The sequence below is a fragment of the Calonectris borealis genome, chromosome 25, assembly GCF_964195595.1.
Source record: "Calonectris borealis chromosome 25, bCalBor7.hap1.2, whole genome shotgun sequence".
Lineage (NCBI taxonomy): Eukaryota > Metazoa > Chordata > Aves > Procellariiformes > Procellariidae > Calonectris > Calonectris borealis.
Window position 1 is genome coordinate 5,451,547 of NC_134336.1, and position 18,955 is coordinate 5,470,501.

General features: G+C 44.2%; 1 protein-coding gene across 6 annotated transcripts in view; it reads right to left on the reverse strand.

Moving 5' to 3' along the window:
- Nucleotides 1–1,896: 1,896 nt before the first annotated feature.
- LOC142092942 (lethal(3)malignant brain tumor-like protein 3) overlaps nt 1,897–18,955 on the reverse strand; it is a 51,289-nt gene continuing 34,230 nt past the window's right edge. For all 6 annotated transcript variants that reach the window (XM_075173668.1, XM_075173666.1, XM_075173667.1 and 3 more), the window contains 7 exons: nt 18,845–18,944; nt 17,822–18,001; nt 16,304–16,435; nt 15,844–15,905; nt 13,243–13,409; nt 8,707–8,769; nt 1,897–5,212 (listed from right to left, as the gene is read on the reverse strand). In XM_075173668.1, coding sequence (XP_075029769.1) covers nt 5,084–5,212; nt 8,707–8,769; nt 13,243–13,409; nt 15,844–15,905; nt 16,304–16,435; nt 17,822–18,001; nt 18,845–18,944 — 833 coding nt within the window. In that variant the 3' untranslated portion in view covers nt 1,897–5,083. The remainder of the gene's footprint in view (nt 5,213–8,706; nt 8,770–13,242; nt 13,410–15,843; nt 15,906–16,303; nt 16,436–17,821; nt 18,002–18,844; nt 18,945–18,955) is intronic.

Sequence of the window (18,955 nt, forward strand, 5' to 3'; positions counted from 1 at the left end):
AGAACGAAGGAGCTGCTCAGAGGGGAGCTCAAAGCTCTGTGCAAGCGATAAAATCACACAATGCCTGGTGAGCACTCCAGGTCACACCTTCCCTTATGGGAAAGCATCATGCTTCCAGCAAAGACAAGAAGTGAAGGTCCGTGCACATACCTCACTGCAGAGCTGGGGATCGCTGTCCTCCACGCGGGAGGGCTGCTGGAGAGGAGGAGGAGGAGGAGGAGGAGGAGGAGGAGGAGGAGGAGGTCTCTTCCAGAGGTGCGGGCTAAGGGGGTTGCCCACCTGCTCCAAGGGAGTGTGTGCAAAGGCAACCCTTGAGTCACAGCTGCCAAAGCTCAGTGTAATTACAAGGGTTTGACGAGTGTTTGGGACAGGCAGAGTTTAAGGAGTTTTGCTCCAGTGGCTTGAGCCGGTCTGAAGGGTTGCAACCAGGCTCACGAGGGGAGAGATGTTCGGCTGAAGGATGATGCAAAGAAGCGATGCAGGTGGCACATCCCTTCCACCACACTTTGTCTTCACCATAAACCAGAGACCCCTCTGACCCCTCAAGTGGGTGTGCAAAGCCCACCAGGGAATTGTGCAAGAGCCTCAGCACGAGGGAAACATCAATCTCAAGGAGCATGGTCAGGGCTGACCGCAGAACAACTTGAACATTCAAGCAGGAGAAAAATAAACTACAGGTTTTTCCTGCCCAAGGAGAAATATGACTCAGGACAAAAAATTCCATGTCTGCCTGAGCAGAATAATCTGCAAATATAATCTGCCATTTGGGTGATTAATGCATCCTGCTCTGTTAAGACTTCTCCATCAAAATCTTGCTTAAAAAAAATCCCTTCCGCAGAGAAATTCAGGTATCACAAGTGCAATAACACGGACAAGCATGCATCCCAGCAGAACCTCGAGGGAACTAACAGAGCAAGTAAAAGGAAAATTTGATGTTACCGAGTGTGCAACAAGCATCCAAGCTAACCAGACTGGGAATCCGATCACGGTAACAAAAGCAAACAAGCTGGGGTTTAAATAGAAGCAAAAAACCCTTGGAAGGGAAAAACCAATGAGAGCAAATGTTTACCCTGATGATGGGATAGTTTAGAAATTATGGCTGGGCGCCAGCCCTCCAATATTTTTAGTTTTGAAAGGTCTGCTAATCTCAGCCACCAAAGTGAATCTGGGCCCTGGTCCCCTCTTGCCCTTGGCTCGGCGACGCGCTGCAGGTGCGGCTTCAGCCTTTTGGCTCTATCAGAAACACCTCCGTGAAGATCAGGAGGAAAGCTTCTGCCACCTGGTTTGGGGGGAAAACCAACGGACGGCATATTGCACAATGTTTTGCAATTTATCAGCTAATTACAATTAGAGCAGAAACAAATGCCCAGGTGAGTTAGTTAAAATTGTTATGGGGGACACAGTGAAGAAGCCCAATAGGGCATTAAGGAAGGTAAAACAGACACAAAGGCCCCAAAATGCAGAGCTTTAACATTGATTCATACTGATAACAAGTTCTTCCTAGTTTTAGTTAAACACTCAAATCTGAAAGCTGCTTTAGGCAGACAGCAGAGTCCTGGGATGGCCTGAAATATTCTGTCAGCAGCAGAGGACAGCAAGGACTTGGGGGATCAGGCACAGCCCCAGCGGACGATGCCAGCCAAGGCTGATGCTGCCCCGTGTACAAATCGAGGAGAGCTCAGATATACGGCTTGGCTCCGCCTGCTGAAAGAGCTAAAAGATGAAAACGCTGCCTGCATTTTGACTGCCAGGTTTAGGGGGAGGAAAACAAGGGGACAAAGCCAGGGACCTCTGCGATGACCAGCCCACGCTGGTGATGGCCCCACCGGGCAGCGAGCCAGCCCAGCTTCCCTGCGAGCACGTGCCGGGGTCAGACCCAAACAGGGAAAGAACGAGTCAGGTTTGAACTTATATTAATTTTATTCACATTTCCAGAAGAAAGCATCAGTGGAGTGCAACGTCATGGCTAGTGTCAAAAAGCTCAAGTATTTGTTTGGTTTAAAACAGGCAAACATTTCAGAGGCTGAACCGAGACAATGGGCGCACGCTCCCTTCCCCTGCACGTGTTTCCAGTTCAAGTAACAGGAATTTCAAAAATAAGCTAGCTCATCACATGATCGAGAGGATGTCAAAAACTTTAAAGCTTTCTGTGGTATAAATCCCTAAGCAGGGCATGAAAGTAGCAGGCAGGAAATCTTCTACAGCTGAACTAGCTTATCCCCTGGGCTGAACATTTTTTTTTTTTTTTCCTTTGGTTGTAGAGTTTTGCTATCGGTCTTGGGGAACACTTCTGTCCAACTTTAATGCGATTCATTACCCAGAGCAGAAATTTGCTGCTACTGGATTACAAGGATGATCGTTGCTGATGGCAGAGAAAAATTTTAACAGGACTCTCTACTGAGGAGAAAAAGAGAAAAGGAGAAAAATCTGATTGTTTTGGATTTCAAAAACAGGGATACGGGAACAAAAACATATCCAGGAATAAGATCCATTTTAATTGAGAACTGAGACTTCCCAATTGCACTGCTGGCCCACGGGAAGTTGTCACAGCTCTGGGTTGCTTCTAAGTAATATATTTACGTTTCCAAGCGACTTCTGGGTTCTGTTGGGCCAACAGCTGGCTTCTGCTGACACTCAGCAGACAACGAATGCCTCCTAAACCAGGTGGGATTAACCAGTTTCAGCTTTGTTCACCACAGAGCTACAACTTTTGGCTTTCTGCTTCAAAGTGCATGTTTCAAATTAGACAACAAGGCATTAGACAATCAAAGGCATCTGCAGACCCCTCGCCTTGACACAGGCCTCGATCAGGACTGGGAAGAGGCAGAGCTGAGTTTGTACAGGCAGAGTCTGGCAGCAGAAACAAGTCACTGAGCCGCCCGTGAAAGCAGGGCTCCCCAACGCAAGCGAAACGGCATCAGCAACCAATGAATTCCTAAGTTATGGGGCTAAAAGATGAGCTGGTTTAGGTTTTTTTCAGTCATGTAAATATTAGGGAATTTTAAACATGTCCAGTGAAGACACTGGAAATCTTTTCCCCTTGCGTTATTGTGAAGTTGCTTGATTTTATTAGAATATAGCTATATTTGGAAAAGGAGTCAGTAATAGATGTGTGCACATTCTTGCTTGCTCTGCAAAGACAATTATCGGATTACAAAAAAAGGCACAAGAAGCACATTCCTCCTTCCTCTATCCCTAAAAGGGTTCCTCCTTCCTCCTTGCTGAAAGCACTACTCTTGCTGTCACTGAACAAACTCCAAGTACACATTTTCATCTTTGATCCAGCTGGCTTGGAAGCCCCTAGGATTAAAGATTTCTCTTCTGTTTGAATAATTTCAGTGACTAGAATCTCATTGCTTGTTTCACTGATTCTGTTCATCCTCTATCTATATATAGTAAGAGATTAAATAATACTCTATTTTGTTTTATTGCTGGAGGCAATCTGCTGTCCCCCAACTCAGTTTCCCAAAGGAAGGAGGTAAAACAGAAAATCCGGCAGGACCTGCTTGCTAGAAACAAAAGAAAGGCAAAATTGCACTCACCCCACCTGGCTGGGTCTCACAGAGGGGGAAACTGGAGCAAAGAAGGCTCAGGGTTATTTAGCAAGTCGGTGGAAAGCCAGGAACAAAACAGTCCAGCTATGGATCCTCTGCTCCAGTCGTCAGGAAACAATTTTGCTTTGCCTAGAAGGCGAGTTGTGTCAAGAGTCCAGGACATGCCACTTACAATTCAAGTCTTTACACAGACATGGGATGCGCAGAGCGGGATAAAAGAACGTGACTCTTTGGTGAATATCATGGTTATCATACTAAAAATGTATTTTAAGAAATTAAATTAATATCTTGCTTAGTCTTTAACACTGCATTAAGTTACTCTCCTGCAGTTGCCTGGCTGATATTTAATGTTTCAGCTATTAAATATCCCACTACCCCCGTGTCTTCTCTGTGGAAGGCTTAAACTCCTTAACATCTTATACAAAAATAGAAGGTATGGAGACAAATTGCTCTATATATTAATCCAGGACTGAATGGCTTCAGCGGTGTGGGTTCTGCTCTATTTACAATTTTAAGGAACTTACTACTTTAGGCAAGTCACAAGGACCTTCTCAGCAGCTGGAAGGCTGGACAAAGGACATGGAGTGATTGGGGAAGGAAGACCAAGTACGTTCCTTGTGTCACCAGGCAGTCACGGACAGCGTGTTCATTCTCAGTTCCTGATGGCTCTTGGCGAAGCTGCAGGGGTGGGACTAAGGCAACAACACTGGTGACAAAGATGCCAGGTACAGGAGGGAGTCTGAGGAGCCTACGGATCGATGCCATCTCATCGTGCAATGCCCTGAGAAATTCATGCAACCCTGGGCTGAGGCTGATGGCACCCCATGTACGCACACTTACGGTGCTCAGAGGGGTTCACGCACACAGGATTCAGCCTGGCAGCTTTGAATGAAGGGGTGAAAAGGCTTCCCTACCTAAGATAGTTCTAGCTATACTCCAGAACAGCCAAATATCTAACAGGGAGATAGCCAAGGGTATTAGAAGAACTAGGATCAGTAGGAGAAACTGGAATTTAAAAATCAGTCCTGAAAAGGTCAGCTCTTGAGTCACAGCATTAAAGGATACAGGTGAGTTGCTCTGAAGTGCATCTTTTCCCTATTTGCTTACTCTCTTTTCTCAATTTTTATACTACAGAATATATTAAACATGCTGGTGATAACTCAGTCTCTCTTTCAGGCACTATCGTTGGACACAGCAGTCATTTTTCTCATAGCTTTCTTCTTGCTATTGCAGCTCCACCAATGTTACCCTGGATTCCCCTTATAACCGGAGGTTTCTTCTAGATCTCAAAAAGAGATTGATATATCAAAACCAAATTCAATTACAAAATATAATAATATCCTCTTCTTGGAAGTGAAGCTGCCCCATATTCCAGACTGTGGCAGGATTTTTACGTCCTCAAAATATTTTTAATTAGTTCTACTTAAAATACGTATGAGTCCCAATCTGCCTGTTCGGCATGTTGTAATGCTCTCAGTTGAAGATCTGTTCCCTGTCAATTCCTCGTGGGCTCTGCCAAAGGGCTCTTCTCAGTTGTCTTCTGCAGACTTGAACATGAGAATGGCGTTGTAGATCTTCAGGGCAGGACCCAGCTTGATACTGAGTATTTTAACTATGTCGCTCTGGTTCAGGAGCAGGAAGGCCTCACCATCTATCTGCTAGAGGTTGGAAACACAACATAAGATAAAGATTACCATCAAGAAATAGGCAGGATTCTCACTTCTGGTCGTTCAATTAAACAACATACTTTGAACTGAGGAATGAAAGTATGAACACAGCTCTGAAGACTGAAACCTTGTATTTCTCCCTAGTTCTGGCACCCATACCCCTGAGAGGTCCCCAGGCATGCTGCCCTTTCCAAGGGTCTCAGGCCTCATCCAAGCAGCCCTTTTTCTAGAAATAGAGTGTGGGCAAGGCTTATGGACAGACCATGAGGAGGATGCTGGTTCATTAGACTTTATATTCACTATAATTGCTCTAAAAAGCCAACAACTGTCAAAAATCCTTCGGCCTATTCACAATCTATGGCCAGAAATTAGATCAGGAAATCCAGAATGCAAGTCTTCAGGAGGCAGCTATCCAAGAATTAATACATTACACTGATCTACGATGATTAGAAATATAAAATTTCCTAGTGCATTCATTACATACTGTCATTGCATAGACTCTTCGATTCCTGTTAAGCTGTTCAGGGTAAAATTTAAAGCCAAACACCCTTTTTTCCTGCTTTTTTTGGTCAGCTCTGCTGTAAACCTTACAGATGAGAAAAATTCCTGAGATGTGAACATCTGGCTACTCTCACAACTAGTACGTACAAGACATAGACAACAAGTCTCTGTTTAAAGGAGAAACAGGAGGCTATTGTGAAATCGTTTTCAATGACATTAAATGAGCTTGCTTAGCACATGGTAAAAGAGATCATGTGCTATATAAAACAAGGCATAGTAAAGACACGTAACCTGTCTGGACTTACATACACACTCTCCTAATCCATCAGCAAGGAGATATTCGATTAGATTCAAAGTAAGCAAGTGAAAAACATACTACCTTGTGAAAATACAGGATGCTCTAGGTAGCAGTGAGTGAAATCATAACATATTATTTTAAGAAGAGGTTAAAAATTTACTTGGGTTTACAAGAACATCCACAGAGACAACACAGATATAATTAATATAAACCCCAAATGCTGCAGGGAAGAAGCCAAAGATTAATGGACACAGACAAACAGTATGTGTCTCCCTAAGTTATTCCATTAAAGTCCATTTACAGGGACTGACAGCATCTCATCCTCTCACTAGATGTCCACCAGTGCAGCAGATAACACTGGACACTCAACTCACCCAGAATAACAGTTCTTCTATTTCTGTAGTCTTCCTAACTAGAACTTTTTTGGATGTCAACAACTGGTGGAAGAGGATACATTGAATAAACTTGGACAAACATATAATTAAAGCAAAGAGCTAGGAGCCAGGAAATTTGGTTTCCCCTTCTCTAACCACACAAGAGACCGTTGGCAAGTTACTTAACCTCCAGTACATACACTGGAAATGACAGCAGTGCTCCCAGTCCACAGATGGCCACACAACGTCCCCGAATCTTATTTGCAAGCTGCCTAGAATCTACACTACTGCAATGAACATGTTAAAAATAGCTTGAAACAACTGGACTGCTGCTTATATTAAATAATATAGAGTCAAGAGTGGCAGAAAACTGCTGGAAAACAGCCCTACATTTCAAAATGCTTTTGAGGCCAATATTATTACTGTGCTTCATTTTCACTGCATTGCCTCAAAGATGCTTATTTTAAAGAGACCTTCCCTGAACTGGATCTAGAAACAAGCACAATATCAGTGCCTGTGCTTTATTATTCATTTCTTTGTTCCATCTTATTTGGATGGTTTTTTAAATTCTGTGCACAATTTGTTCTCTTCGTTCCTAATGTAAGCAGCAACTTATCCCTCTCCCCCCCCCAAGAGAAGTCTGCAAGGGATTTATTTATCCTAAACGGTGAGCACTCAAAGGCCAGATTACAGCTAATGTACAATGCGAGTGGAGCTCAGCAATCCTGTCACTCACACCTGAATTCTGGCCAAAGCCAAACTGCTAAAAGGGTTTTAATTTCAAACTGACAATTTGGTTTGAGCATAAACCTGAAGAACAACCCAAGCCCCTCTGATTTGGCATAGGCAATCATACTTTGAGGCTGCGCAAAGTAAGATATTAAAATAGAACATGGCTATCCGCTCTCTGAACCAGAAAGCAGTCACTGTGTTCAGGACCCGTTTAAATTATGGCTAGAAGAAATAAAATACATTGTGAATGGTTGGATTCATTAGAAGATTTGCTAGTTACAGCTTACCTACCAAACTCTCACCTCTGAACACATCTTCGCTAGAAATCAGGATGCACCTTTTACACTCAGCTACACTGAAAGATTGGTTCATTCGAATAAGCTTCATTACTCCCACTATATTCAATTAAAGAGTATTCCACTATATTGTTACACTGTGAATAGTGCTTTTTGCAAGCCTCCGTTTCTTTTGCTTTATATTTTGTGTGTGTGCATGTTTTTTAAAACAAAGGAAAACAAAATACAGATACATAAATCCCATAAAATGCGCTACAGCCTGATTCATCCTGAAAGGAAGCCAGCTCCGGGGAGCAGTCATGTATTACAAACCTGCCCTTTACAGTCGCTACAACGTGCAGTGCTTTTCCTCAGTACAGAGGGTGCGCTCAGTGCCGCAGAGAACAGAGGAGGTACAGCCTTCTCTGCTCTTACAATCACAGCTCTCACAATCAGAGCAGCAGAGCTGCGATGATAGAAGGGGAGGTACGTCTGTGCAAATTTATCAGCTCAAGCTCCTACAATCAGAGCAGCAGAGCTGCGATGATAGAAGGGGAGGTATACGTCTGTGCAAATTTATCAGGGGCTCATAAAGAATCTCCAAGTTACCTGCAATGTTAGCAGTTTCCTGCAACGTAACTGGAAGTCAAAGTACTCAACAGAACCCAAGTGTCTATGATCCATGCAAAGAAATGTGCTAAGAAAAAGGACACCCATATCCTGCGCTAGCTGCGGTTTCTCAGAAGCCATGGTGAACGCACCACAAACAGAGAACAGAGTCCAGCCCAGCAAGTGGCAGCAAAGACAGGACACACTGCATGCAGGAGGTGCTCTGATTTCCCAACCAGTGCTCGTTCAAGGAAAGGTTCCCCTCCTGCTCTCACCTCAGCCACGGGGGAAGCCAGCGATTCCTGGGAAACCCTACAACTGCCAGCCTCACCAAAGGAAGCAGGCATATGTGCTCGTTAGAGGGAGCAGATGAGATCTTCATTGCACCATTCCAACAGGACATCTTTATAACGATGCCAAACCCACTGCACAGTAGTCCAAGACAGGATGTTAAGCATAAGCTCAAGGATTGGAACTGCAGGGGAAATTTAAAGCAGCAGAATGCAATTAGCCATGCTAGAGAATTCAGCTCGATGCTGAATCTGCCTCCTAAATGCCACAGGCTCTTTAATGACAAGGTCTGAGCACGTCTATGCTCTCTGCATTGTAACTCCAGAGTAACAGGGGTACAAAACCACCTCGCTGCCATCGGGCCCACCAGTGGCACAGCACAGGATCTGGGCAGACTTAACTTACCTCTTCCCTGAAAACAGATGCTTGTTCTTTGCAACCAGGTAAACGCTGGATAAAGCTTACCACCTGGAATTACATTTGGGAAAAGAGAAATATGGACAATTAAAATGGGGTATCATCAAGCAAAAAGGTCATATTTCTGTATATGAGTTCTATATGCAAGAATTTAAAAAACTAATACTTGCAACTCACTCATTAATGAAGGGTATATATGAAAAACATTACTGGGTTGTTGCTGCAACACCCCTGTAAAGCATATTCTGGTTACTTATAATACTTTCCATATAGCCTCTCGACCATTTATCTTTCTGCAATAGTCCAGTTTCTCCATTGCTCCAGAAGATCTTTATAAAATATCAACAATATTTTTACAGATTAAAAGCTGTATATGGCTATACTATTTTAAACCCATCCACAACTTCACCTTCTCTATGGTATTGCTGGAAAGTAAAATTAGAAAGAAAAAAGAATTTAGACAGTTTCCCATGATGACATGCCTTTAAGAGACAAGATAAACCAACCGAATGAGTACTGCTGGTTTACCAACATACAGAAGGCAGAAGAGCTGGGAAGGAAAGGAGTTTGGGTTTTATTTAATCCGTGGTGGGTGCCCAGGATCCATGAAACCAACAGGATGAAATGAGTAAAAGTTAATTTTACATTTCACGTTAGGGAAAACCTTTCTAAGCAGGAAATCTGTTAACATTTGGAATAATCTCCCCGGAGACATGCAAGCAGCCCTTGGATTACATTATATAACACTAAGGAGTGCGAGGAGCGGTCCTGAATGCAGTGGAGGATGACTTAATATGTATTGTCTTCTCCAGCTGTAGCTTCACTGGTTCATAGAAGATTTGTATATTGAAGCATAATCAGATCAAACATCTCATGCTAATTGGATGCTGCCTTGCAGGAACAGCTCTGTTTCGTGAGGCATATTCATTTGAGTTATTACAGATGTGACATTTCTTCCATGAACACAAAGAGACAAACAGTTAGGAGGGGTCACTGTCAAATCTGAGCTTCCCTTTAACTCACGATTGTCAGACCCTCTCCTAAATCATGTCACTGCATCTCCAGCTGATCCCACCACTTGACTAATATTCATTCCCTTCCCCCAGTTCCGACCACGCAGGAATGGAGCTGTCAGCGTGCCCTCCGGTTTTGCTCTACGCTGGCAGAAGCCGATTTTTGGTGAACAGCTCTGACTCCCGTTGTTTCTGTTATGTAATCTGAAAGCAGAGCATCCCTCTCATGTTTCGCCCTTATCTTCTGCTAGTAGGGACAGCTCCGTTTTAAAGGGAACCCCTAAAATCCACATCTCCATCGGGCAGTGACTCCAAATTTTCTTCTGTAGAAGTGCAAACTCCTATTATAAACAAATAACAAAATACTACTTTCCTTTTGAATCCCCCCCCCCCCCCCCCCCATAATTAAAACACAAATGAAAATCCTTCTGCAGGGTCTGGTACCTTCCAGAATTTAAGAGACAGTTGGACCCCTGGGGGCAAGACGATAAGTGCCCTTCAGTATTGAGAGGCTGGTAGAAATCTCCGGGGAATGGTCTGAGCTTGCCTTGCTCCTGTGTCCTTCCCTGCACAATTGCTGCTGGTTATTGTCACGGACACTGAGTGACGGGCCTTTGATCTGTCCCAGAAGTCATTTGCACGGACACTGCAAACACTCTGCGCCACAGGAGTGGCCTTTTAAACGAACAGGAGTCCTGGGGTTTACCAGAAATGGAGAAAAGAGAGGGAAGGAAGATGCAAGAGGAGAATACAGGAGAGAAGGTCCCCAGGATGTGAGCCAGACCCCGGGTTCCACCGAACCGCAGTGACCTGCCTGGCCCATCTCTGCTGGGGGAGGAGAGCCCCCAAACCAAGGCGTGGCAGTTGAGGGACAAGGGAGGCTTGGGTGCACAAGGCCAAAACATCATGGGCTAGAGGAAACCAACACAGCCCCACAACGGTGGCAGGGAAGCCCTGAACCAAGGGAAAAGATGAGGCCGGAGGGGCTCAAGGTGAGGGTGGGAGAGGTGTCAGACAGGTTAGGAGCACAGTGGGATCAGGCAGATCAGGGCTTTTCCTTTGAGGAGGTGAACGCCTGCCTGCCCTTCTTGCTGGTAACAACCTCAATGCTCACAGAGCTACCTGGGGGAAGCGTCTTACAGTAGGACTGCATATTGGTAAAGGGAAGGGGTTGAAAAAGAGCTTCATGTAATTCTGAGAACTCCTTAGAAACTCCATGCAAACCATATGGAAGGTGCTGTCCCAAATGTGTGTGATATATTGAAATCAGCACAGTATTGGTACACTTCTTTGGTGAAGTTGGAAGGTAGCCTCAGACGGCACCCCTTTAATATCAAGCTATAGCAGAACTGACAATTAGCACAAGGACAGTCCACCCACAAGGTATTAGCATCTGATGCAGGATTAACTAATAAACAATACAACTCTAGCACATATTAATGTTCTTCTGTGATTCAATATCCTTCACTAGCTGTGCTCTGAAGGAAGCTTTCAATAAACAACAAAGCTGCATTAAAGTAACTACTCTTGTTGACTGTTCAGTGTTACCAAGAGTTTCTTAGCTTGAGGGCCCCTAAATACTGCTGCTACTCTGCCATTTCAGCTGTTCTCAACCAACAGAGAATTAAAGCAACATTTTTTTCCTTAATGTGGGTTTTATAAAATAAAAACAGTTCTTCAGTCTGAAACCAAAGGAGAATTTTACACCCCCATTGCTCTTGTTTCAGATCAGCAGAATGGCCTCCTTTGTGCAGCAGAGTTCAAAGCACAACCCAAAGGCAAATGTTTGCCCTGTAGGAAGATGTTAGGAGCCCAAATGCCAACAGATCAAATCTACTTTGGACTCACTAAAACACAGAAAGTCCTGCTGCTTTCATCTTCCAGACTTGCGGCTACATTTCACTGCCCATGCTGATCCTGCAAGTGCTCATACAGAGACCAGACTGATTCCTATGGGAACTTGTGATGAACGTGATTTGCAAAACCAGATCCACTTTACTGAAATTCAAGACAAAACCTGTAATGACTTTAGCCAGTCCGATGTGGTGCTGCAACTGATCTTTTTAATGTGCCATTCACACTCCTACTGGCAGTCGAAACTGCATCAGTTGTTCCAGGCTGCAGCGCAGAGCACAGTTCAGTGTATTCTGGGTTCTGAATCGCTATATCCAGAGTGCCCTGCATTCATGCCCTGTGGTTCCTGCTTACATTCATCCGCTATCAAACCAATATCCCAGTTAAATTTACCCAGCAGCTGCTTTAAAGGTCAACTGCAAAGGACAAATTTTATTTGGCTTGTATCCTGGTTCTGTTCTTCCATGAACCAGCCCCCACGTTTTATCCAAAAGAAAGAGATTCTGATTTTCATGTCAGAGGATTAACTGCTTCTGCCTTCATTGATTTTCTAAAAGACCTTTTGGAAAAATCATTGGAAGCTTTCTCAAAAGAAGGATATGAACAGCAAATCTTTCAGAGAGATTTTTTCCTCCTTGCTATGAATTTAATTCAAACACATTTTCATTACCAAAAAAAAAAGCCACCCCAACAAAAAAGGACCAAGTTTTAAAACAGCTACACTAATTGCTCTAACCTCTTCACAACTGCTGTGGTTCCTGTTTCCTGTGATACTGCAATCCCACCAGACTCCTAGCAGTCCTCCAGCATGAAGAGCAAAGTCAAGATTGGATTTATCTGATGTAAGAGGCACTTAGGGAAAATGCACTTTCTACAAGTCTCTGAAGATCCTCTATGCATCATGAAGAATGGCACCTTTTTCCTGCTTTGCAGATTACCTACATCCTTGCAAGCGCAACATTACAGCACACTTCTCTTGAATTAAATGGCTTGCGATTAAGTGCCAGGATCCAAATCACCACTTCCCAAGTGGAGATACAAATATCATTTATGCTCAAGGCATCGAGGCAAAAACCAACTACTCAGCACACAAAAGATACTGGCTTTTTCACACGCCACCTAATTACAGGAGACATCTCAAGAGCTAGGACTGCAGCGACATCTCCCCAGCTGCACAGCTACCTCTGCCAGAAATCAGGTCAGGCTGTGGGCAGTTTTGTTCCAGGGGAATCAGGCAGGGAGACGCAGGAGGAGTGGGCATGCACAGCGCAGTTTGGAATTATCTGCAATGTAAAAGTGAATCAGCAGCAAAGTCACAGGAGAGGGGGAGGGAGATCAGAGAGAAATGGCATCTGCTGTCAGAATTATGTTTCAGGCCTGAGGACTAAAAGATCAAGTGGTAAATAAACAAACAAACAAAGGGAGGGAATCCTATTCAGGGAAATAAGCCAGGGACACCAGAGGGTTAATAGGGATCCTTCCCCTCCCTTGTAACGGGGCTCGGGTATAACTTCTAGCTGAGTCAGCTACAGCATATGCAAAGCAAACAGAAAAGCATTGCCTAGGAAAGGAAAGAAAATTCCAATTAGCACTCCAGAAGAGAGGGCTCTGTCATTCCCGCATCCCAAGAGAGCAGAACAGGGAACAGGTAACTCACCTCTTCCACAGTCCATTTGGCCACGTGTTTGGCCGTGAGGCCCGAGACCTCTGGCAAGAGCTTGCAGTGCTGCTCCCAGCAGAGATGGAGGCGGTGGGTCGGGTTAGAGGCCAGGGAAGGCATGAAGATGGACTGGTGGAGGGCCTGCTGGAGATCCAAATCAGGGTCTGGAAAAGGAAACGAGACAAGTCCGAGCAAGGCTTCAAGTAGGAGCAATTACAACAAAGCAGGAGGAAGGGTCACACTCTGGAGGGAAAGGCAAGGCAAGGGCGAGCAGACGGCCAGGCTCGGCTACTGCATGGCACGCTGAGCTTTCAGGGCGTTCTTCCCACCCTCCCAAGAAGGAGAAAGAAAAAAAAAGATAAAATAAGATTGCCAGGCTGGAGGCTTTATCATTAGCTTCTTCCCTGGAAAATGATGTCATGCTGCTAACGGAGAAGATGTTTGCAGCATTTTATTGACAAGGTGGAGGAGTTCTGGTAACAGCATCTTCGGCTGGAAACTAATGGCATTGTTCCAGCTCACAGCTGTAGCCAGCCTGTGCAGAGCGCTACGCGTGCCAGCTGATGGCCTGGGCTCGCCGCCTCCCCAGGAGACTCCCAGGCCAGGAGCGCTGCATGTTACCTCCAGACATCAACTCCCTCCTCATGTGTCAAGTGACGGAAGCTTTAAAAATCAAGGCAAAAAAAAGGAAGAAATCACCCCTCCCTAATGAGATCACTCGAGTCGTGCAGAGTCATGGTCCTACAGGGACTTGCCTGGTTATACAACAGGAAGCAAAGCAGAGGATGGAAACAAGATGGGAAACATTCCTCTGGTTTACAGCAGTTAACGTGTGCTGTCCCCTCGCCCCCGCCCTGCCAGGCTGTGTGTAGGGTGCGCAGGCTGCCCGGCGCCATCCCGTGGCAACCGTACAAAATTCCCGTTTTGTTCCTGCCTTCAGAAAGGTTCGGCACGCCAGCGCCGGTACGGCTGCCGCTCGCCTCTGCTGGGTTTGCTCAGTGTTAGCACAAACGGTTGTTAGTAGGCTGGTGTGTAAGGATCTGTGGGGTGCGCCAGTCGCTACATGTAAAGCACAAAGGAAAACAGTATTATAAAGAAAAAGCGAATTTCCATGATTTGCCTGCTCCTCACCAGCTGAAGTGAAAGCAGCGCTGGAGGTAGAGCCTGCCCTAGCGAAAGGTCACTCCCCTGTCCCCAGCTGTGTCACCTTACCTCCTCTCCACCTCCTAAAGGATGTGGGACGGCATCAAACACAGGTCTCTATTTCTAATAATGAGACCAAAGAGGGAGGATTTAAAAAAATAAAGTGAGAACTGCTCAGTTCAGGAGCTGATGCTCCCGGTGACAACGGGGCACAGGACACTGCTCCTGGGAGGGCTGTCACCTACGCCTCACCTGCCTCCCCCACCTCCCCGGTGGCGGGGGCAGCAGCTGCCCTTGCCCCCACCTCCCTGCCGCAGGAGGTCCTGTTTGTGCCCAAGGCTGTACGTACTGCCACGTCCCTGCTGGGTGGGCACTGCTTCTATCACAGACTGTCTCCTTTTCTTCACTAAGCCCAAATCCTCGAGGGTAAGCATCCAAACCACAATCTAAATAAATTATTTTCCCTTTGAGAAGGAAGCAGTGTTCTAATAGTTTAAATATAGGACGGGATGAAAGCTCTGGGTAATCGTGAAATTACCGGTCAGTGGATTATTGCAGAATTTCCTTCCACTGATTTCCATCATTCTGTTTAAGGTGAATGCAAAGGGCGAGCAGATAGCTTTACCTACCAGCTGCAACTGCAGCTCATAGCTGGCAGACTTCTCCAGCTCTGACTGCAGAAGTCAGCACTACGTAAAAATGAGTATTAAATAAAAAAAAAAAAGCTAGGCACCTGTCCCAGTTTGTGCCTGCTTAGCTATTTTTGATTGGAGACTTATTACCATGTTAAATCCTCCTAAAAGCCTGGTCAGCTTGGTTCTCTGAAATAGCTTTTTATAGTAAATCTGAAAGTTAAGCATACGGTTTGCTAAAGTGGTATCAGAAAGCTTCTCTTAAAACTTAACCTGTCACATACCAGAAGAAAAAAAAAGGCATTGTTTTTCCATTTAATTTTTTGTTTTATTTGTCATCCTTAGGAGAACCTTAAAAAAGTCACCACTCAAAATAATTCTAATTATGTTTCTGAATAGCCAGTGGGGTCTAAGGAAAGAAGTCGATGGAACTTAAACTATCTGCCAGGTTTTGACCAAGTCTCCATTGTCACCTCCACTGGCTCTGTCAGCAGAATGGTCATGGACTGCTGGGGGAACAAAAACCCCTTGCCACTTCAGAAGAGTATGCAGTGGCACAAGGGATGGTGCAAGCTTGTCTTCTCAGTTAATAAATATGAAGCTTCACTCTACAAAGTATTAAACATTTCACTTCTAAGTAATTTTACCCTTCCTCCTCGTTTGAAAGGAAGAAAGACTACCATCACCATCGCCTCCAGCGTGTGCCTTCTCTTGACGGTGGAATCAAAGACAAAAAAGCTGTAAACTTTTAAATGCTCCTTGTGACTGTGGTATATTGCACATATATGCACACACACAGAAAAAGAAATAAAATTTAACCAACCTTTCCCATTGCTTTCCTGTTTCACCAGCTGGAACTTTATATAGGCATGTGAGCACCCAAGCCTGAAAGCACCAATTACAAAACATTTCAAAAGATACACAAATTGATATAATTTCTTCTCGATACAGAGATTAATGGGACTTTTAGGAACCAAAAACTTTTCCCTCTTAAAATAAGCAATAGCACTGCTCTCTCCCTGACCTCTCTCTCTCAGCTAAGGACTGTGCTATTAAATTCATGGCTAGAACTCAGATTTGAGTTTACTGCAGGAAAGACAAGGCCCAAAATAATGGGCGGAAGGGAGGAGATTTACCATGTCATTCTAAAACCCTATGCTGCAAATCTCTGATCAAATTGGGCTGTTCTAAGTTATGATTTACATCTGTATTTCAGATATAGCAGCATCATCAAGAAACACAACTGTTAATGCATGAAAATACATCACAAAAATCTTATTTACTTTGTCGGTTTGGCTTTGATGTCTGCAGAGGAATCCTCTTCCACCCAGTCTCTCTCTTGATTGTTTTCAGACTGTTCCGACAGACTATGAACACTGCTTTGACATGACTTTTCACTGTCTTGTGCAGATTTTCTGGAAAGACAGATAAATGACAGTAGCTAAACTGACATCCTCCATTCCCTTTTCCCGCAGGAGAGCAAAGCTGGCTGCCTCTTGCAAATGAGAGCAACAACTACCACCTAGTGGTACAAGCTTTCCTCTCCCCCACCATCATTACTGGCACAGTACAAAGTGCTTTTCTACTCTTCAGCGCGGATTGAGAGAGATTATGTGAAATAAATCAGCCCCTGTGGACTGAGGCTCTGATCCCAGCAGCTGTAAGAAACCCACTGAAGCATGTGTTATGGTGAAATCAAGAGATTTAAGATTTTTGAATCTTGATACCTCCGGATAACATTTAAGAGTCTCCATGACTGAATTTGATGCATAAACTGAGCTACACAGCTGCCCAAGGAAGGACAAGCAATAGGGTGTTTGGTATCAGATTTGACTACTGAATTCAGACCTCCCACTATCAGGAAATGAAATACTTAGAAGAATAGAAAGATATTACAATTTTAGAATGCCATTTACTTTTGGAGAATCCCAAAGCTCCTGAGAGAGCTTTATGGTAACAGAGCCATTGAAATGCAATCAATCCTGGTGTTGAGATTAGCAAATGGAGACCCCTGCACATTTCTGGGATGGGAGGAGGCAAACTTTGGCCATGTATGCTGGGGAGGGGAGAGAAGTATTCCTTTTTTCTGGCCAAATATATCTTGAAAATGTGGTAAATCTAAGCAAAACAAATGAACTTTAAAATGTATATAAGCCTTCATATACAACAGAGACCAAAAGTATTGCTGGAGTTTGCTCTAGTGAGACTGGGTTCATACAGACTAAAGGTGACAATAATAAAAGCCTTCATGTCCAGGTCTGTCCCATGTCACATTTTAACTGCCTCCTGCAGTCCAAGAACTAATACAGAGTTTGCTTCAATGATACTCAATTCCAAGATTTTCATGTAGGAAAATAAAATATCTGAAGGAGCTCAACTTGTTTGCCAAGTGATACACATATAGTCGTTACGCCTACGAGTGTAATGCAGCCGACTCTGGGGTGGATTGCAGTTACAGTTTAATAGTGCAAAATAACCTTGCTTGACAGTTTTAGGACAGGAAACGAAGGAAAAAGAATATATTTTAAATTGAAACAGCAAGGAAAAATTTATGGAGACAGAATGCAATTTCCTTTGTTGGAATGTGACCAGAGCAGCAGGATTAAGGAATCAAGAAACCTATTAAGGCATATGAGGGTACAAAAGTGCACTGCTCTGTGTTAAGAGTGTCTGGGGCATGGGTCAATATTACAGACAGATGAACTCAATGCTCTGCTGCTTCTCTGCCAATTCCTGTGTTTTTCAGCCTTGTAAAATAATTTTCCTCCCCAGTACCTGCCCAAGAAAAGGGTTCAGCTCACCTGGATTGTGGAGAGTCCTCCTGAGAAGACTCTCCTGCCCCCAACAGAAATGGGGCAGGAGTCTCCAGCCTCTTGGCTTTCTGCATGCTATTGCTAGGGGAAGGTCTCTCCCCACTCAGGCGGTCCTGTAACAAGTTTTCTCTGTTGAGGTTCACATCAGAATACGGGCAGCCGACTAACCTGTGTTAAAGAAAAAAAGGAAAAAAAAGAGAGAGAGAGACAGAGAGAGAGAGAGATGACGATGCATGTTTTTAAGCCATACAGTCTTACCAGCCTCAGGCAAACACAGAAAAAGTGAGGCCAAAAACACTCAGGGAGATGTTATTATCCAGCTTTAGGTGCAGGAAAGCAGGGGACTACATGGCAGAATTAGAAACCAAAATAATGTTTTTAGAGAGTCACCTCAGAGAACAAGAAGAGCTCTTCCTCTGTAACCTTCTTGTCTGAACAATATTTCATGAAATAAGAGAGTCCTGCCAACTTTTACTCTGAAAAATTCAAAGCCCTTTACCACATTATATACCACTAGATCTTCAGACCTCCCATCCGAGATTGTTTTCTTGCTCTTTAAAATAGTTTAATCAAGAAAAACCTTCCTTTTCCAAGAGTACATAAGAAATCAAAAGGCAGAGCACAAAACATGAGCTAGCTCTCCTCACTCTTATATTTTAGTAACCTACACACAGTCTCTCCCTCTTTAACTGCCTCCTTGCATGCTGTTCTTGGGTGTATTATTTTACCAAAAAAAATTCTTCAGTAATGCTGAAATGTAGAAATTGGAGTGAATTAATCTATCTTGGATTGCATTGCAGCTGTAATGATTATACTGGTATAAACAGAATTTATGATGAAACAGCACATTTAGACACAAGAGGGAGCTGCAATTGCAGTTATAACTATCTCCAGAATAAACACCCTGAGATAATTTCAGTGCAGTGCAGGTGCTTGTTGCTGCATTATTATTATGGACAGCAGTCAGACTCTCACAAGCAGAACCCTTATAAGACGACCTCATATACATACGTATAATGTGTTCCATATCGTGGTCCCCTGACATGACCGATACCATGGCAGCCTGGAGTAGGACACGCTTGTCCCACTGTTCCCACTCGATCGACAGCACCTGGTAATAAG